We start from the raw sequence: 15,192 nt of genomic DNA on the forward strand, positions 1-15,192 counted from the left end.
CTGATCATCTTTTGATCTATTGTAAAAGTGTTCCCAGTGGTTTTTAATCATTATTATGCGGTTTTAAGCCAACATTCCCAAAACTTTTGTTGTTTATAAGGACATTGTTTTTGCAGAACAGCAGTAGTTTATTTGAAATTTGCCTCTGAGTTGTGGGCGGGACCGCCGGGAAAGACCAATCCCGCCCCCACTTCCCCTCTGCTGAGGGCTCAGAGCAGGAAGCTTATTTTCTGCATCACAAATACGCTCTTTTTCCAATGGAAGAGTTTTATCTGCTCCTGATTCACAACGATTTGAATAAAGAAATACTCAGAAATGTGACTTTGAGCTTAATTTTCTTTATATATGTCATCACAAAACTGCTACAAGAATGTTAAAAACACTGTTTTCATTAGAAATGGGTCATGAGCATAAAAATCTGTCAAATCATTTCAGCCGAAAGGATTTTCAGAGTCAGAATTCTAAATTCAGGCCGGCCATCTTTTTCAGACACGTCCTCTGCATCAGAGGATGAGGGTTCACTTCGCAGAAAAGCAGCTCTCAGTGCAGCACTAGCGCAGAGCCTCCAGAGCCCTGAATACTGGATCAGCCGCTCCGTCCAGAGTTCGTCCACATCCTCTTCAGCGTCGTCCACCCTCTCCCATGGAGAGCCCAAGACCCAGCCCCAACCTCAGCCTGCTGTTTCCTTGTTAGCTGACGTGCTGGCACACACACGCATGGGTAATGATTGACTGAATCTCACTCTTTCCTAATAAGTCCAAGTAATATTGTGAAGTTTTATCTTGATGCTGTATCCCGTCTAACAGAAAATAGCGTTCCCCCTGATGTGACATCCTCAACTCCACAAGAAAGAGGAACCAGAGTGGACATTCCTCCCCCAGTCAGAGGAATGAGCCGCGGTCAGAGCCGCTCTAGCATGCTGGATACCGCTGATGGTAAAGCTACAAAGGCTAAATGTGTAAAAATATAGAGGCTACATGTTACTAGTGTCTGGTTCTTCCTTCTTATTTAGAGGTCAAGTTATTTGCATGTTTTACTTGTTGTGGATTTATCTTCTGTTCAACAGCACTGCAGTGACAAACCTGATCCAATGAGCAGAAATCAGAGAAAAATGCACTTTTTTTCGTCATTTCCCTGTGGTGATTACTGCTAATGAGATATTTTGTGTTTTTTCTTTTGGGTCCATTAAACCTGTCCCTGTCTTGCCTTTCATTTAAAAAAAAGGAAAGAGAAAAGGTAATATACATCGAATCTGGGCATGGGAGGGGTGCTGGAGAGCCCCCACAGCAGCTTGCTTTAGAGCCTCTTTCTCTGTTTGTTTGGTGTCGTAGGCTTAGCTCTAGAAAACTTCTGTTTGATTTTTCCTGAACATCGCAGTCTGTGTCCTCTTATCCAATTTCCCCTTTCGACTCCTTCCTGTTGCTGATCTCGTTCCTGACTGTGCTAGCGCGTATGATTCAGTCTTTGTGAGAGTGTGTGAGAGCGCTGAGGTTTGTGCTGGAGTAGTGATGATGTGTGTGCGCCAGTATTTTTGTGTGTGTTTTTTTGTGGATGTTTATGTCAGTGTCTGCTGTTGGTGTTTGTCCAGGCGTGCCTGTCAGCAGCAGGGTGTCCACCAAGATCCAGCAGCTGCTGAACACACTCAAACGGCCCAAAAGACCACCACTCAGTGAATTCTTCCTCGACGACTCTGAGGAAATTGTTGAAGGTTAGCCCTCTTAGATCTGTCATCCTTGAGCCGTAATTTCCCAATGTGCTACCGGCATTCTTTGTTTTGTCCATTCTGGTATTTAGGTCGTTGCTGATACTCATGTTTTGCTTACAAAGATGCTAACAAAGCAAACGGAATATGAACTGTGTTTATCTTATTTAATGGCAGGCAAAAAAAACAAAAAGACAAGTCCAATAAACTACTCATGGATGACTGATGAGATTAGATTCACTGCTGATCTCAGTCTTTTTCATGCGTAGTTCCTCAGCTAGACCCCAACACCCCAAAACCAGAAGGACGTCAAATCATACCGGTGAAGGGGGAGCCCCTTGGGGTGGTCAGTAACTGGCCTCCCGCCCTGCAGGCAGCCCTTGCCCGATGGGGGGCCACCCAAGCAAAGAGCCCGGCCCTAACTGCCCTGGATATTACTGGCAAACCCCTCTACACCCTCACATATGGTGAGCAATGTATAGAAACACGACGTCTCATTTCATTTTGTGGTAAAACACCATCAGTACCATAGAAGAGCTGTTCTTTCCTCGTGTCTGCAGGAAAACTGTGGAGTCGAAGTCTAAAGTTGGCTTACACGCTATTGAATAAACTGGGCACCAAGGCTGAGCCCGTCCTACAACCTGGAGATCGAGTAAGAGTTTGAGACTCTTGATGTATGAGTAATGTATGATGTGTTTAGAAACACCGAAACAAGGATTTCTGTCTTGTAGGTGGCCTTGGTCTATCCAAACAGTGATCCTGGCATGTTTTGGATTGCATTCTATGGTTGTTTGTTAGCAGAGGTCATCCCTGTGCCCATTGAGGTCCCACTGTCACGGCAGGTGAGGAGATTCAACCTTGACAATAACTGGATATCCTTAGTACATTAATGGTTATTAAAGAATTCAAACTTTCTTATATTACATTTCATTGGATAGGATTTTCATGAACCAACAAAAAATACAATGGATAATGACAGTAAAAGCAAATCTAATCTAAATGGTTTTAAAATTGGTTTTGCACGTCTACTGATATATTTCATTCTCCTAAACCTTCTGTCTGTCCTCAGGATGCAGGCAGTCAGCAGATTGGCTTCTTATTGGGTAGTTGTGGTGTTAGTTTGGCTCTGACCAGTGAAGTTTGCCTTAAGGGGCTGCCAAAGACACAGAATGGAGAGATCATACAGTTCAAAGGTCAGCAAGCTTCTTTAGATTTTTTAAATCTTTTTCCTTTCTGATTATCTTGAACAATTATTGTGAAAAGAACATTTTCTGCTCACCAAATCTAAAACTTGAACTTCAAGTTTACATTTTTGTTCATTAGTGTATTTGTTTTGTTCCAGGATGGCCGAGAATGAAATGGGTTGTGACTGACACAAAATACCTGACCAAGCCCTCCAAAGACTGGCAGCCTCACATCCCCACTGCCAACACAGATACTGCCTACATAGAGGTATTTACATTAGTTACGTTTCAAGTTTAAGTAGTTTTTAACTGCAGTTGTTTTTCATATTGGTAAATTCTGGCTTTATATTAGTTATTTAAAGCCCAAAGGGTTTGATTTAAAAAAAAATAGAACCTAATTGAAAGGATTTTTACTTGCATGATAAAAAAAACTCTGTTCAAATCTTTATCTAATCAAATTTTTTTCTAGAGAAAAGAAATATTGTCATTTTTTTAAGAATGCAGTCATTTTAAAAGGAAGTTCCACTTCTGTGATGTTGAAACCACTAGTATTTCAAAATGACATTGGCAAATAAATCAAGATTTATTAAGAGTCAAATGTATTTAACCCCTTGACACCTGGATTTATTTCCATCTATGAAAAGAAATGACTTATGTTTTTGCTGTCATGTAAATGCTAAATGCTAAATGAAGGTAATTTTAGAGCTGAAGTGGTTTGATGCATTTGTGGGTTAATATGGGGTTAAATTCAATTGGCTATCTTTTTTTATTTGTGAAACAAACTAAGTTTGTAGAGCAGAAAAATAAAGGGATATTTTGTTAAACTAAAAACGCCTTCAGCTGTTGTTGGAAGAACATGTGTTTTTCTGTCCCGTTGACATCTGTGTATCTGCCCGTTTCCCGTGAAGTACAAAACGAGTAAGGAGGGAACCGTGATGGGAGTGGCTGTGTCCAAAATCTCTATGTTGACCCACTGTCAAGCACTGACTCAAGCCTGCAACTACAGTGAAGGTCAATAAAAAAACACACCAGCACCTCTCTGCCTTCTGCTCTTTTGACTGTGATGGGATGATGTTGAAACGAGGGCAGGACATTCACACGGTTGTGTTTCCTGTTGCAGGGGAGAATCTGGTCAATGTGTTGGACTGCAAGAAGGACATGGGTTTATGGCACGGGGTCCTAACGGTAAGAATGGAAACCAATTTTGATAAATGTTCAAAAGTAATCTTTGTTTTAAAAATGGAAATTGTAATTTTATAACAATTTAGAGGCCTGCGCTTTAGGTTTTTGACTACTAATTATTGGACAGGGCTCCAGACTAAATTTTTTCACTAGGAGCACTGTGGCCCCCAACTGAAAATTTTAGGGGCGCATACTGAAAATCAACATGCTAACCTGATCTACTAATTTCCACTGTATTACTAATAAATACTTTAATAATATATGCAGAAATTACAATGTGTTGTTTCAAATTCAGTGTCACATTTTATTCTGCACTTTTGAAGATGCAACAACAAGGTAAACTGACAGCACCATCGCTGTCATCACAGTACAAATAGTAAACAAAATACCATACATTTAGAATAAACAAAAAGTGCTTAGTAACAAAGTGATTACCGTAGTAACCTCTCGGTCATTTCACAGTTTCAAACAATACTTAAATGTATGTAAACATTAGGGGATGGAAATTCATGTTGGCGACACCAAATAGGTGCAGCCAAGATGCACAATAATAGACTACGTGCACGACAGAACTTCCGGTTAACTTCCGTGTTTCGAGTGTGAGGCCGACAACTTCCTGTTGGTCGTGTTATTGTTGTGGGGAGTTTTGTTGAGTTGCTAGTTTTGAGTAAAAAGGAGCGGATTTCGGGTAAAAGAGAGGCGTTTGGTGTTTCAACGCGTGACAATGACATCACAACACTGTTGTGTACCCGTGTGCGAATTTGTCAAAGTACAACAGTACTAATATAAGCTTTCATAGCTTTCCAGTAGATGTGTCGGTGAGAGCCGAATGGATGGTGAACACGGCGGGAGGACTTCACCCCAAGCAAGACGAGTCGTGTTTCGTATTTGCAGCAATCGGAAAGAAAATGCGTCATGTAAACACGCCGTTCGGAATACTTTGCCCCGGTCAGACTCGTTCGGATCAAAATTTCTTTCCGATCGAGATAGCTGGGTATACCGATCGTTGTTCCTGTAAACGGTCATTCCGATCGTGTGTCACTATTGATCTGGGTTACGTCATGCATAGACGGTGTTTCGCTGAGAGAAAGCTTGTGAGCTCATACGGGACCGACCAGCGGCTCTGCGGACGCCCCGCGTAAAGCCCCGCTCAGCTCTCGCCCCGCTGGGTCTCCCGTCTCTTTCACCCCTCACGAGGGAGATGCGGGGGGGGGGGGTGCGTGCTCACTGACGTCTGGACCCGGCATCCGAGCTCTGCGTTCGGGCTCCGGAGCCAGTGGACCGAGTGAACCTCTCTGAATGAGCAGAGCAGCTGGATTTATTAATGTGTTTGAGGGGAGGGTGCTTTGTTACGTGTGCGTTTTGTTATGTGTGAGAATTCGGACTGCGAGCCGAGCCGCCGCTCTGGGTTAGCGGCTGCCAGACTCGCGAGGACAGAGCAGAGCTCGAGCGGCCAGCTTACACAGCCGTCACGGGGCAGTGTGTGAGCTTTTCAGAGCAGAAATGCTGCTCAGTCCTTAGAAACTGTTCAAAAAATCACGACACATGGAATTGTGCTTCTAATTGTGCCCCGACAAATAAAGGCTGATGTATGTTGTTAGCCCGTGTTGTTGTTAGCCTCTCCTAACTGGGTTGTTCTTCAGTTCTGTTCTTCTTCCACAAAAAAAGCACTGACCACAAGGATTAAATATAAAATGAGAGCGAACAGGCACTTCATAATCATAAAATTAATAAAAGCACGTTTGGAAGATCGCCTCGTATGTTACCGAGCTGCTGCATAAATGTGACAGCAAAGGTTTGTTTACAACGGGACACATTTCCTTTTCGGTATTTTCGACACGATATTTTGCCCGTAACCACGCACTGGTCGACAATCCCGTAGATGTCGTTCACGTCGATTTTCGGGAGACCTTGTTTGTAGAAAACGGGTGAAATATACCATCTTTCGCAATCAAAATCTGCTGTGTCGCTGCTATAGAAGTCGCAAGCCGGAAATGGTCGGCCTCACACTCAAGGCGGCGGAAGTAGAACTCCTTACTTTCGTGCACGGAGCCTATTTGAGATCACCCAGATGGACGCAACGCTGCACAGATCACCTGGTGTGAGACGTATATTTTTGTTTTTGCTCCATCATCTCCTGTCAATCAAAAGGGGTGAAAGGGGTGGGAGCAAGGCGCCAACCTGAGCGAACACAGCTGGAAAAACTGACTGAAAGCTGCCCCACAGACTACAAAACAATGCATTATGGGACATGTGTCGTGATGGGTTTTTGTAGTTCAGTGATCAATTAAAATAATTTAAAATACCAACTGATTAAAAAAAGGCTACATCCATTACAAAACATTTAAAAAAATATAAAAGATGTAATATCACAGATCATACTTAGGGAGAGAGGCATATTAAAACTAAATTGAATTTTAAGGACAACAACTTCCTGTTCTCCTTCAGTCTCGCTTTAGCTGCGCCTTCATGCCCCCCCCCCCCCCCCCCCCCCCCCCCCCCCGGTCTGGTCTCCCCAACGATCCAGGCGCGGCGCTGGTTCATCTCAAACACGTCTATCGTTGCATTTTCCCCACGTGTTTTAAGTGTGTCTTAGACGAAATCGTGTTGTCGCTCACACGTGTTTAATGTCAGAGCCCCGTTAGCTGTCACGCATGTAGGTGTGGGACATTTATGCTCCTCAGCTGACCATCTCCCGCGGGAGCGATGTGCTGCCGTAACAGCTGGGCATGAGAACCGTGGTTTGCTTCGCGAGTTTGAGACCCCTGCTGTAGAGTCTGGCACTGGTACACTAGCCGCAGGTCGGAAGAATGAATCAATAGTTCGGTTCCTCATAGCTCAGACGCACATATCAGGTTGTGATGATATTTGTCTCCGTTTCCTTCCCACAGATGTTTATGTGCGCTCGATTATCTCTAGGCCCCTCCCCTTTCCACGCATTTAGCCACTTATAGTGACTTTCCCTATTCTTCTCACACGCAGTGGCCGCCTTACAGACAGACATCACTCAATGAAACGCGAGCGTGTGCTCGTGTGTGCTCGCGTCTCATGAGTATGTGTGCGAGTGTGTGTGTCTGTCTGCGTGCGTGTGCACTTGTGTCTCATTGATGATTTCATCTCTCATTTCATTGATCATTGACGTGCCCCTTCCATGTTTAATGTATAAAAAATACGAAGGGTGGGGGAGGCAAATTTACTGGTAGCTCATGTGCAACTGGATGTAAAATTCAGTCGCACACTCTCAAATTTTGATCGCAAAATGCGACCATTTAGTCGCAGTCTGGAGCCCTGTTGGAGCTAAGTCTTGAAGCTACTGGTGTGTGACGCCAGATTGACCTGGCTGAGCGGACCGAACTGTGGTTTTCCTATACAGTCGAGTAAAATGCACCCCGATTCAAGTCACAGATAATTTTATTGATATGATCGACCCGGAATCTACTTTCATTCATCCATTTCTTACTGCAACAGCCTTTTCTTTACTGCAAAAACCTTTTGCCCTTCTGGCAGAAGCACACCTGTCTGAAGTCAGCTGATCAACATGTATCTATCAAAGATGACATAGCGACACTCACAGAATAAATGACTCAATATGCCTCTTACAAAACGATTTGATGTCTTTTTTTTTGTATGTAGAGTGTAATGAACAGAATTCACACCATCGCTGTGCCGTACGCTGTCATGAAGGCCTGTCCCATGTCTTGGGTGCAGAGGGTTCACATTCACAAAGGTTTGACTTACTACCCTTTTCTTTTTACTGCTTGATCTTTTTTGCCTTTTAAGTTTCAGTTAAAAGTGAGAATGAATTGAAATGTTTATGAGCCACACCACATTTCAAACATGTTCACATGTTTAACATGCTGCTTTGCCGTTTGATAGCACGTGTAGCCTTGGTGAAGTGCCGTGATCTCCACTGGGCCATGATGGCCAACAAGGACCAAAAAGACTCCAACTTGTCCTCTATTCGCATGCTTATAGTGGCGGATGGAGCTAACCCATGTGAGTAAAACTTTTTGACTGTTTTAATTGTTATTTTGAATGTTTTTACTCATTATTTCTGTTTTTTAAGGGTCTGTGTCATCTTGTGACGCCTTCTTGAATGTTTTCCAACCTCTTGGCCTCAAGCCTGAAGTCTTTTGTCCGTGTGCCACCTCCCCCGAGGCCCTGACCGTGGCAATACGCAGGTACCATATCTAAATGAATGCTTGTTTTGGGAGGAGGCTTCCAGCCTTCCAAACGGCGAAAAATATTTGACATAATGGACACCAGATTATCGGGTCCAATTAATTTGAACTTTTCCTGACAGTTTGTAACTGTTTACTTTGGCTTTGCAGACCTGGTGCACGGGGAGCTCCCCTGCCAGCGAGGGCCATCCTGTCTATGGGAGGCCTGAGTCATGGGGTGATCAGGGTCAACACAGAAGACAAGAACTCTGCTCTGACAGTGCAGGATGTGGGCCATATTATGCCTGGAGGTTAGACGCCAAAGCTTTCATTCTCTTTTCTTTTCTTTTTTTGTGTTGCCATGTAGTAGCAGCCCTGTTTCTTAAATAATGCTAGACAAATGTTTTCCCTCACATGTGTAACAATAATCGTCTGTTCCAGCTCTGATGTGCATTGTGAAACCAGACGGCTCTCCGCAGCTCTGCAAGACAGATGAGATTGGAGAGATTGTGATCAACTCTCGTGCTGGAGGCACCATGTACTACGGCCTTCCTGGTGTCACTAAAAACACTTTTGAGGTTCGCTGATGTTTAATGTGTACATCACTTCCTAGTCTATTTTCTTCTAAAAGAACAATGCATACTACATTTTGAATCAGAATCTGTTTTTTGTTATTAGACTATCTTAGTGACTCCGCTCATTTCACATGCCGATTATTCTCTGACATATTTATTTTAGACACTGAAAGAACGTTGTCCCTGTTCATCATCTTATAGTCTTTTAACCTGTCAACATTTTTAGGTAATGAACTATTCTATAAATATCCAATCAGCGTAATTTTACTAAACTGAATAACTTTTTCTGAAGGTGATTCCTGTGAACCAGGCGGGAGCACCTATTGGTGAAGTTCCCTTTACTCGGACGGGTTTGCTCGGATTTGTGGGACCGGTAAGAAGACCTGGTTACTCATTCCTTTCTTTTTTTGGTGTTAGTAGTTTCAGATCATCCTAAAGAGACTTTCAGGTCAAATAATCTTCAGGTAAAATGACAGAAATATACACACGTGCAGAAAATAGTTAGAAATGTAGTAGCTACAGTAAGAGTTACATTATTTCTTTACATATTTGGGGAAAAAGCTTCAGTTTGAGAAATTTCAACAAGAAAATCTAGTCAATGTTTTTTTGCAGATTTTTTTTCAAGCAAGTTCAGATAAATGCTTTTTGAAAATAAGAAGCAATTGCAGATGTTAAAAGATTTTCATCTCTTTATTTAGATCACATTATACAATTTGCTTTGCTAATTTTTTCTAACTTAAAGACAAAAAAATAAGAATCACTTGGTACAAAAAGTTTTTTTTTTTTAAATACTAGATGCATGCAAACTTTGGGGAGTCTCACTTGATTTTTCCTCCACAGGGAAGCCTTGTATTTGTTGTTGGGAAAAACGAAGGCCTGCTGACTGTAAGTGGGCGCCGCCATAGTGCAGATGACCTGGTGGCCACAGCTTTGGCAGTAGAGCCTGTGAAAACAGTTTACAGAGGAAGGTATGAAACGGTCAAAGGAAGGCACTCCTTAAAATAAAATAAAAATTTTAGTCGCCAGTGAGTAAAATCCATTCAATCTTTGCAGGATTGCTGTCTTCTCAGTGACAGTGTTTTATGATGAGAGGATAGTGATTGTGGCAGAGCAGAGGCCTGACGCTAGCGAGGAAGACAGCTTCCAGTGGATGAGTCGAGTTCTCCAGGTAAGTGAAATTATTTAGAAAAGCCTTCTTTTTAGTCAATCAAAGCACAGTTTGGATCTCATGTTTGAGTTTTGGAATATTTTTTTATTCCAGTTTATTATATATCTCATGCAAATGTAAAGTAAAATAGTAAAAAAAAGAATGTGTTGTTCTGTTTATTTAGCTTCCATGTATTTATATATTATATGTACTATTTCCTCTGAAAGGCCATTGACAGCATCCACCAGGTTGGCCTTTACTGCCTTGCTCTTGTCCCAGCCAACACCCTCCCAAAGACTCCCCTGGGAGGAATCCAGATTTATGAAACCAAGCAGAACTTTTTGGATGGAAATTTGCACCCCTGCAACATTTTAATGTGCCCACACACCTGTGTCACAAACATGCCCAAACCCCGCCAGAAACAACCAGGTAAGCCCTGATAAATACAAAATCTGCAGCAGCATTTTTCTTTCGCTTTAAATATTAAAATATCAATAAAGTTGAGGGAAAAACGGGAAAAAAATCAATTTAAAAAATACATATAATATATAGCTGCAAGCTCCAGTTATCGTTGCCCAAGCAGCTGTTGAGCTGTCCGAACATCTGGAAACCTTCAGAGTGAGGTGGAGTGTCTGCTCAGATTGTTTTGCCGTTGGGAACAACGAAGGTTTTGTTCTGAACGGTGTGTTTACTCGGGTAACCTTGTTAAACCGGTTTAAGAGGAAAAAGTTCAACCTAAAGTCTGATGTAATGAAGCCTGATGAAACCTCACAGGTGCTTTCTGTTTCCCTCATGCTTGTGTTGAACCAGGTTTTGCTCCAAAAACAAAATGTTTTGACAAAGACACAAACCTTGATTCCAGATTACTAAATGAGTCTTTTGAAAGCCTCCTAAGTAGCATCACTTTCAGCTGTTGTCCTTCAGTACAGAATAAGAACGGAACTTTTCTGGGTTTTGAGGTATAAACGTTGTTCTAGTGTCACCTTCTCTGAGTGTTTGGCTATGTTGTTCAAAAAGTCTGTGATGTTATGTGAAAAGATTTATTTTTAATGTCAAATATTGAGGGATTTTTTATTAAATATATTTTTAAATATGTGATGGAACTGCATTGTTAATGAACAATGGTTGTCTCAGGCTCATCACACACACACCCACGCACACCCACACACACATGCACATACACACACACTCTCTGCTCTGAAAGGCATCTTGTGAGATTTATGGCAGGAATATTATTTTTGTGCGACAACTCATTTGTATACCAAACTGCTGCAGTTTATTCTTTATTAGTGTTTCCCAACCCTGGTCCTCTGCTACACTGTCCTGCATTTTTTCAATGCGACCCTGCCCAAACACACCTCCTTTTGATGACTGTCATTGCCAGGCTGCTGCAGAGCCTGAAGATGAGCTGAATCAGGTGCGCATTAGCAGGGCAACATGGAAAACCTGCTGGACAGTGTTCCAGGGTTGGAGAGCACTGCTTTATTAGATAAAAAGAAAAAACTTAAGAATTGCTCTTTATATTCTTCTATTCACTTTTGATGATCCTAAACAAAAACACAGCAAAGGCTCAGTTTGTTAAAAAGAACTGAGGGTGTTTATTTTCTTCACTAAATTGCATTATTTGTAATCTTTTTTTTTTTTCCTGCTCAGTGGATGTCGGCCCTGCTTCCATGCTGGTGGGGAACTTGGTGGCAGGAAAGAGGATCGCCCAGGCGATCGGCAGAGAGCTGGGTACGGTGGAAGACCAGGATCTGATTCGAAAGGTACCACACTGCATTGTGTCTAATCAGAGGATGTGGCGCCTTTGAACAGGAAAATGATCCATCATTTTAGTAAGATTGACTTGTTCAACAGTTAATTTTGTAAGATTAAGAATTTTCAACAAAGACATTGACCCTTTAAAACTGTTCTGATTTACTTTTATATTGTTGTTGTTTTTATTAGGCCAATTTTTGGTCTTTATAGTTAATCTGGAGGGATCACTAGAGCAGAGGAATACTTTACTTTCTTCTTAAGCTTAATTAAAAAGTACGTTAAAATTGTGTTTTATAATGAAATGAAGCTAATGTGCGAATAAACAAAACAGTAAGAGAGATAACTACAGTTTTAAACCTCCTAAATACGCTGATCTGTTTAAAGACCCTCTCCGATTATCTTTGGATCTATTGTAAAAGCGTTCCCAATAGTTTTTACTCACGATTATGTCATTTTTAGGCAAACCAAAAAGGACATTGTTTCTGCAGAGCAGCAGTTCATTAGAAATTCCCCTCTGAGTTGTGGGCGGGACTGTTGGTGTGAAGGAAACCCGGCTACAGTTGGATGCATCAGAATGGAGCGGAGCAGAAAGCTTGTGGTCTGCCGACTGTTGCGTCTATGTCACTGCTACAATCTTTTTCCTACTGCATTTTTTTCATCCGCTCCTGACTCACAACGATTTGAATAAAGAAATACTTCGAAATGCCCATTTAAGCTTAATTTTCTTTATATATGTCTTCCATTATCTAAAAATGCTACAAGAACGTGTTAAGAACCCCAAAAACAGGATCATCATCAGAGTGGGTCTTTAAATAAACTGGTCAGTTTTAATGCTTTGAGTGTGTTTGCTAAGTTAGACATGGTGTGAAGCTTCCATGCATGCTGATGTCTTCTGAAAACTCTCTTGTTGTTCTACTTGATTTGGGCTTTAGCTCTGTATGTGGCCCACCATGATGGTAAGGCTAAAGTTTGGCCCCTACCTGTGCTTATGCCGCTTCCGTCGGTCACATGTGCTTCTGCAGCGTATGGCGAGATGACTGTTGAGGGCGGCTCCTTTGACAGCAGGGGTCCACACATGTACTGTTCACATGAACCAAGCCTGATGGACAAATTAGGCAAAACGTAACTGGCAGGACTGAAAAAAAGAGCATTTTTCTACTCGTGTGCACCTCTGCCTGCTGTCTTTGCTGTGATTCTTCCTCCTGTAGCATGGCTTGATGAGCGGTCAAGAGTGTCACCTTTGTGATCCCCCCCCCTGATTCAGAGCACCACATGTTTGGCTGAGCGAGTGGGAGAAACGGAGGATAACTGACTTGTGCTTTCAAATGTGTCAGCAAGGCTGCTCTTCCTTCATCTATCCCTTCTTCTTCTTTTTCTTTTTCTTTTTCTTTTTCTTTTTCTTTTTCTTTTTCTTTACTGCCTGATGTTCACCTGTTTTCTGCCTGTAAAGAAACTGTCGGCTTACATATTCTGTCCTGTTTTCTCTACTTTCTGCCCCCCATTTTTTAAGAAAACAAATACATTTTATACTTCAAAACTATATTCCTCTGAAGCATTTATATTTAAATAATCTTGGTATTATGCATCAAATGATAAATTCTGCAGCTCCCTAAAGTTTTCTTGACTCTTTGCTCTTGTTGGCTTTAAACAGAGGCTTCAATGCCCTTTTTTCCAGTTACAAATATCCCTCCATGACTCTTGAATTGATTCTCTGGGTCTCTCTGTTCTCTGCTCTTTTGTGATCTTCTATGTATTTGTGTGAGATATGAAAGACATCCTGGAATATTTTTGACATGCTGTAAAATGTTTTTCCCCTTTTCTCTATTTGTCTGAAATTGTCATTTTGGCGTTTATTTAATGTAGTTGAGGTTTTCTATAAAAAATGTTTTTTTACTGTTTTTGTTTTAAGTGTTTTACTCAAACTCTTGTTTAGAAATCAGCCTTTCAATCAAAAATGTATTAAATATTTATGACTCATCTCATTCCTTTGCTTCTTCAGCACCAGTTCCTGTCTGAAGCGCTGCAATGGCGAGCCCAAACTGATCCCGATCATGTCCTTTATGTGCTGCTTAATGCCAAGGTACAGACTCAGCCTCTCAGATTCATTTTTATTCTGTAAACGTTTCTAAGTCAATGCCGTTGCAATTCTGACTTGGTTTTGGATAAATTGGTCTGTACCTCCACTTAATTTCCTGTAGGGGGTGCCAGTGTGCACAGCCACCTGCGCACAGCTTCACAAGAGAGCTGAGAAAATCACAGCAACCCTGATGGAAAGAGGAGGTCTTAACACAGGAGACAACGTGGTGCTGCTTTATCCCCCAGGTAAGCGCACACATTTGCTAAACTATATTTTTCTCATTTATTTCTATTAAAAAGAGAAGAATTTGCTAAATAATGTTCATTTTATGTTATATATTTTATATTTCTAATGTTTTTTTTGTGTGTGTCTTCTAACCTCAGGTATTGACCTGATAGCTGCCTTCTATGGCTGCCTCTATGCTGGGGTCATCCCTGTGACAGTGAGGCCGCCCCACCCTCAGAATCTGGCTGCTACTCTTCCCACTGTTCGAATGATCATCGATGTGAGTTCACCATGCATAGAAAGAAAGTAAAAGTATTTGTGTGATCTAAAAGTATCACATAAATTCCTCTACAGTGCTTTAAACCAAGGTTTTTCGTCATCATAGCTAGCTGGCTGATGGATCCGATTTTTCCGAGAGCCCAACCGAGAATTCATTTAAAATGAATTCAATCTAATTACCTCGTCTTATGTCATATATAGCTTTTTAATGTTGGCTCACTGTTAAGCTATTGAAGGTAGTTTGTGGTAATACCTGCCAAGTCAGTGCATGGTTGTTAAGAAGATATTTGTGTTGCAGGTGAGTAAAGCAGCCTGCATCCTCACTACTCAGCCTCTCATGAGGATCCTCAGGTCCAGAGAGGCAGCTGCCAGCGTCAACGTCAAGACGTGGCCAACAATCATAGACACAGGTACCGCTGCTTTTAGAAAACTAGGCAAGTTCTTTGTAAGAAGTGAACTGTCAAATACATTCTTGTTCCGAAGAATCTAAATCTAAATATCAGCCAGTTTACCTCTGAAAAGTTTATGTTTTGGGCCACTAGGTGTCTCAGGTCTTTTAGAAAGTAAGAAAGCAACACTTATCTATTAGTGAATAGATAAGAACACGTATCTATTAGTAAATAATGTGATGGTGGGGTTTATGATTTTATTATAGTGTTTTAGTTTTGGTCATCCTTCCCATCACAGTCACTAAGTTCAAAATCCTCCTGAAAGGAAGTTATTGGATTATAATTGTTTTAAGAAGATTGTTCTTGACTGTTTTCCCAGATGATCTCCCCAGGAAAAGGCCCCCGCAAATCTACAAACCCCCCACAGCAGAGATGCTGGCCTACTTGGATTTCAGCGTTTCCACTACAGGGATGCTGACTGGAGTCAAGGTAAATTATGAAGCTAGCGTATCCC

At 41.7% G+C, this 15,192-nt stretch overlaps 1 protein-coding gene across 4 annotated transcripts in view; it reads left to right on the forward strand.

Annotated features, from left to right (window-relative positions):
• The window catches only part of LOC101163572 (disco-interacting protein 2 homolog B-A), a 47,980-nt gene that overhangs the window by 24,883 nt on the left and 7,905 nt on the right, over nucleotides 1-15,192 (forward strand). Inside the window, exons 5-31 of one of the 4 annotated variants that reach the window (XM_020704621.2) lie at nucleotides 490-720; nucleotides 807-935; nucleotides 1,225-1,236; nucleotides 1,589-1,708; nucleotides 1,972-2,169; nucleotides 2,263-2,354; nucleotides 2,434-2,544; nucleotides 2,772-2,895; nucleotides 3,045-3,154; nucleotides 3,795-3,897; nucleotides 4,007-4,071; nucleotides 7,702-7,795; nucleotides 7,945-8,064; nucleotides 8,135-8,249; nucleotides 8,400-8,539; nucleotides 8,670-8,806; nucleotides 9,096-9,176; nucleotides 9,644-9,771; nucleotides 9,857-9,971; nucleotides 10,178-10,379; nucleotides 11,604-11,716; nucleotides 12,641-12,664; nucleotides 13,708-13,788; nucleotides 13,907-14,030; nucleotides 14,169-14,290; nucleotides 14,588-14,699; nucleotides 15,058-15,167. In XM_020704621.2, the coding sequence (XP_020560280.1) occupies nucleotides 490-720; nucleotides 807-935; nucleotides 1,225-1,236; nucleotides 1,589-1,708; nucleotides 1,972-2,169; nucleotides 2,263-2,354; nucleotides 2,434-2,544; nucleotides 2,772-2,895; nucleotides 3,045-3,154; nucleotides 3,795-3,897; nucleotides 4,007-4,071; nucleotides 7,702-7,795; nucleotides 7,945-8,064; nucleotides 8,135-8,249; nucleotides 8,400-8,539; nucleotides 8,670-8,806; nucleotides 9,096-9,176; nucleotides 9,644-9,771; nucleotides 9,857-9,971; nucleotides 10,178-10,379; nucleotides 11,604-11,716; nucleotides 12,641-12,664; nucleotides 13,708-13,788; nucleotides 13,907-14,030; nucleotides 14,169-14,290; nucleotides 14,588-14,699; nucleotides 15,058-15,167 (3,113 nt within the window). The remainder of the gene's footprint in view (nucleotides 1-489; nucleotides 721-806; nucleotides 936-1,224; nucleotides 1,237-1,588; nucleotides 1,709-1,971; nucleotides 2,170-2,262; nucleotides 2,355-2,433; nucleotides 2,545-2,771; nucleotides 2,896-3,044; nucleotides 3,155-3,794; nucleotides 3,898-4,006; nucleotides 4,072-7,701; nucleotides 7,796-7,944; nucleotides 8,065-8,134; nucleotides 8,250-8,399; nucleotides 8,540-8,669; nucleotides 8,807-9,095; nucleotides 9,177-9,643; nucleotides 9,772-9,856; nucleotides 9,972-10,177; nucleotides 10,380-11,603; nucleotides 11,717-12,640; nucleotides 12,665-13,707; nucleotides 13,789-13,906; nucleotides 14,031-14,168; nucleotides 14,291-14,587; nucleotides 14,700-15,057; nucleotides 15,168-15,192) is intronic. The other 3 variants (XM_020704622.2, XM_011477045.3, XM_004070424.4) reach the window with 3 other exon arrangements.

Source organism: Oryzias latipes, chromosome 7, assembly GCF_002234675.1.
Source record: "Oryzias latipes chromosome 7, ASM223467v1".
Lineage (NCBI taxonomy): Eukaryota > Metazoa > Chordata > Actinopteri > Beloniformes > Adrianichthyidae > Oryzias > Oryzias latipes.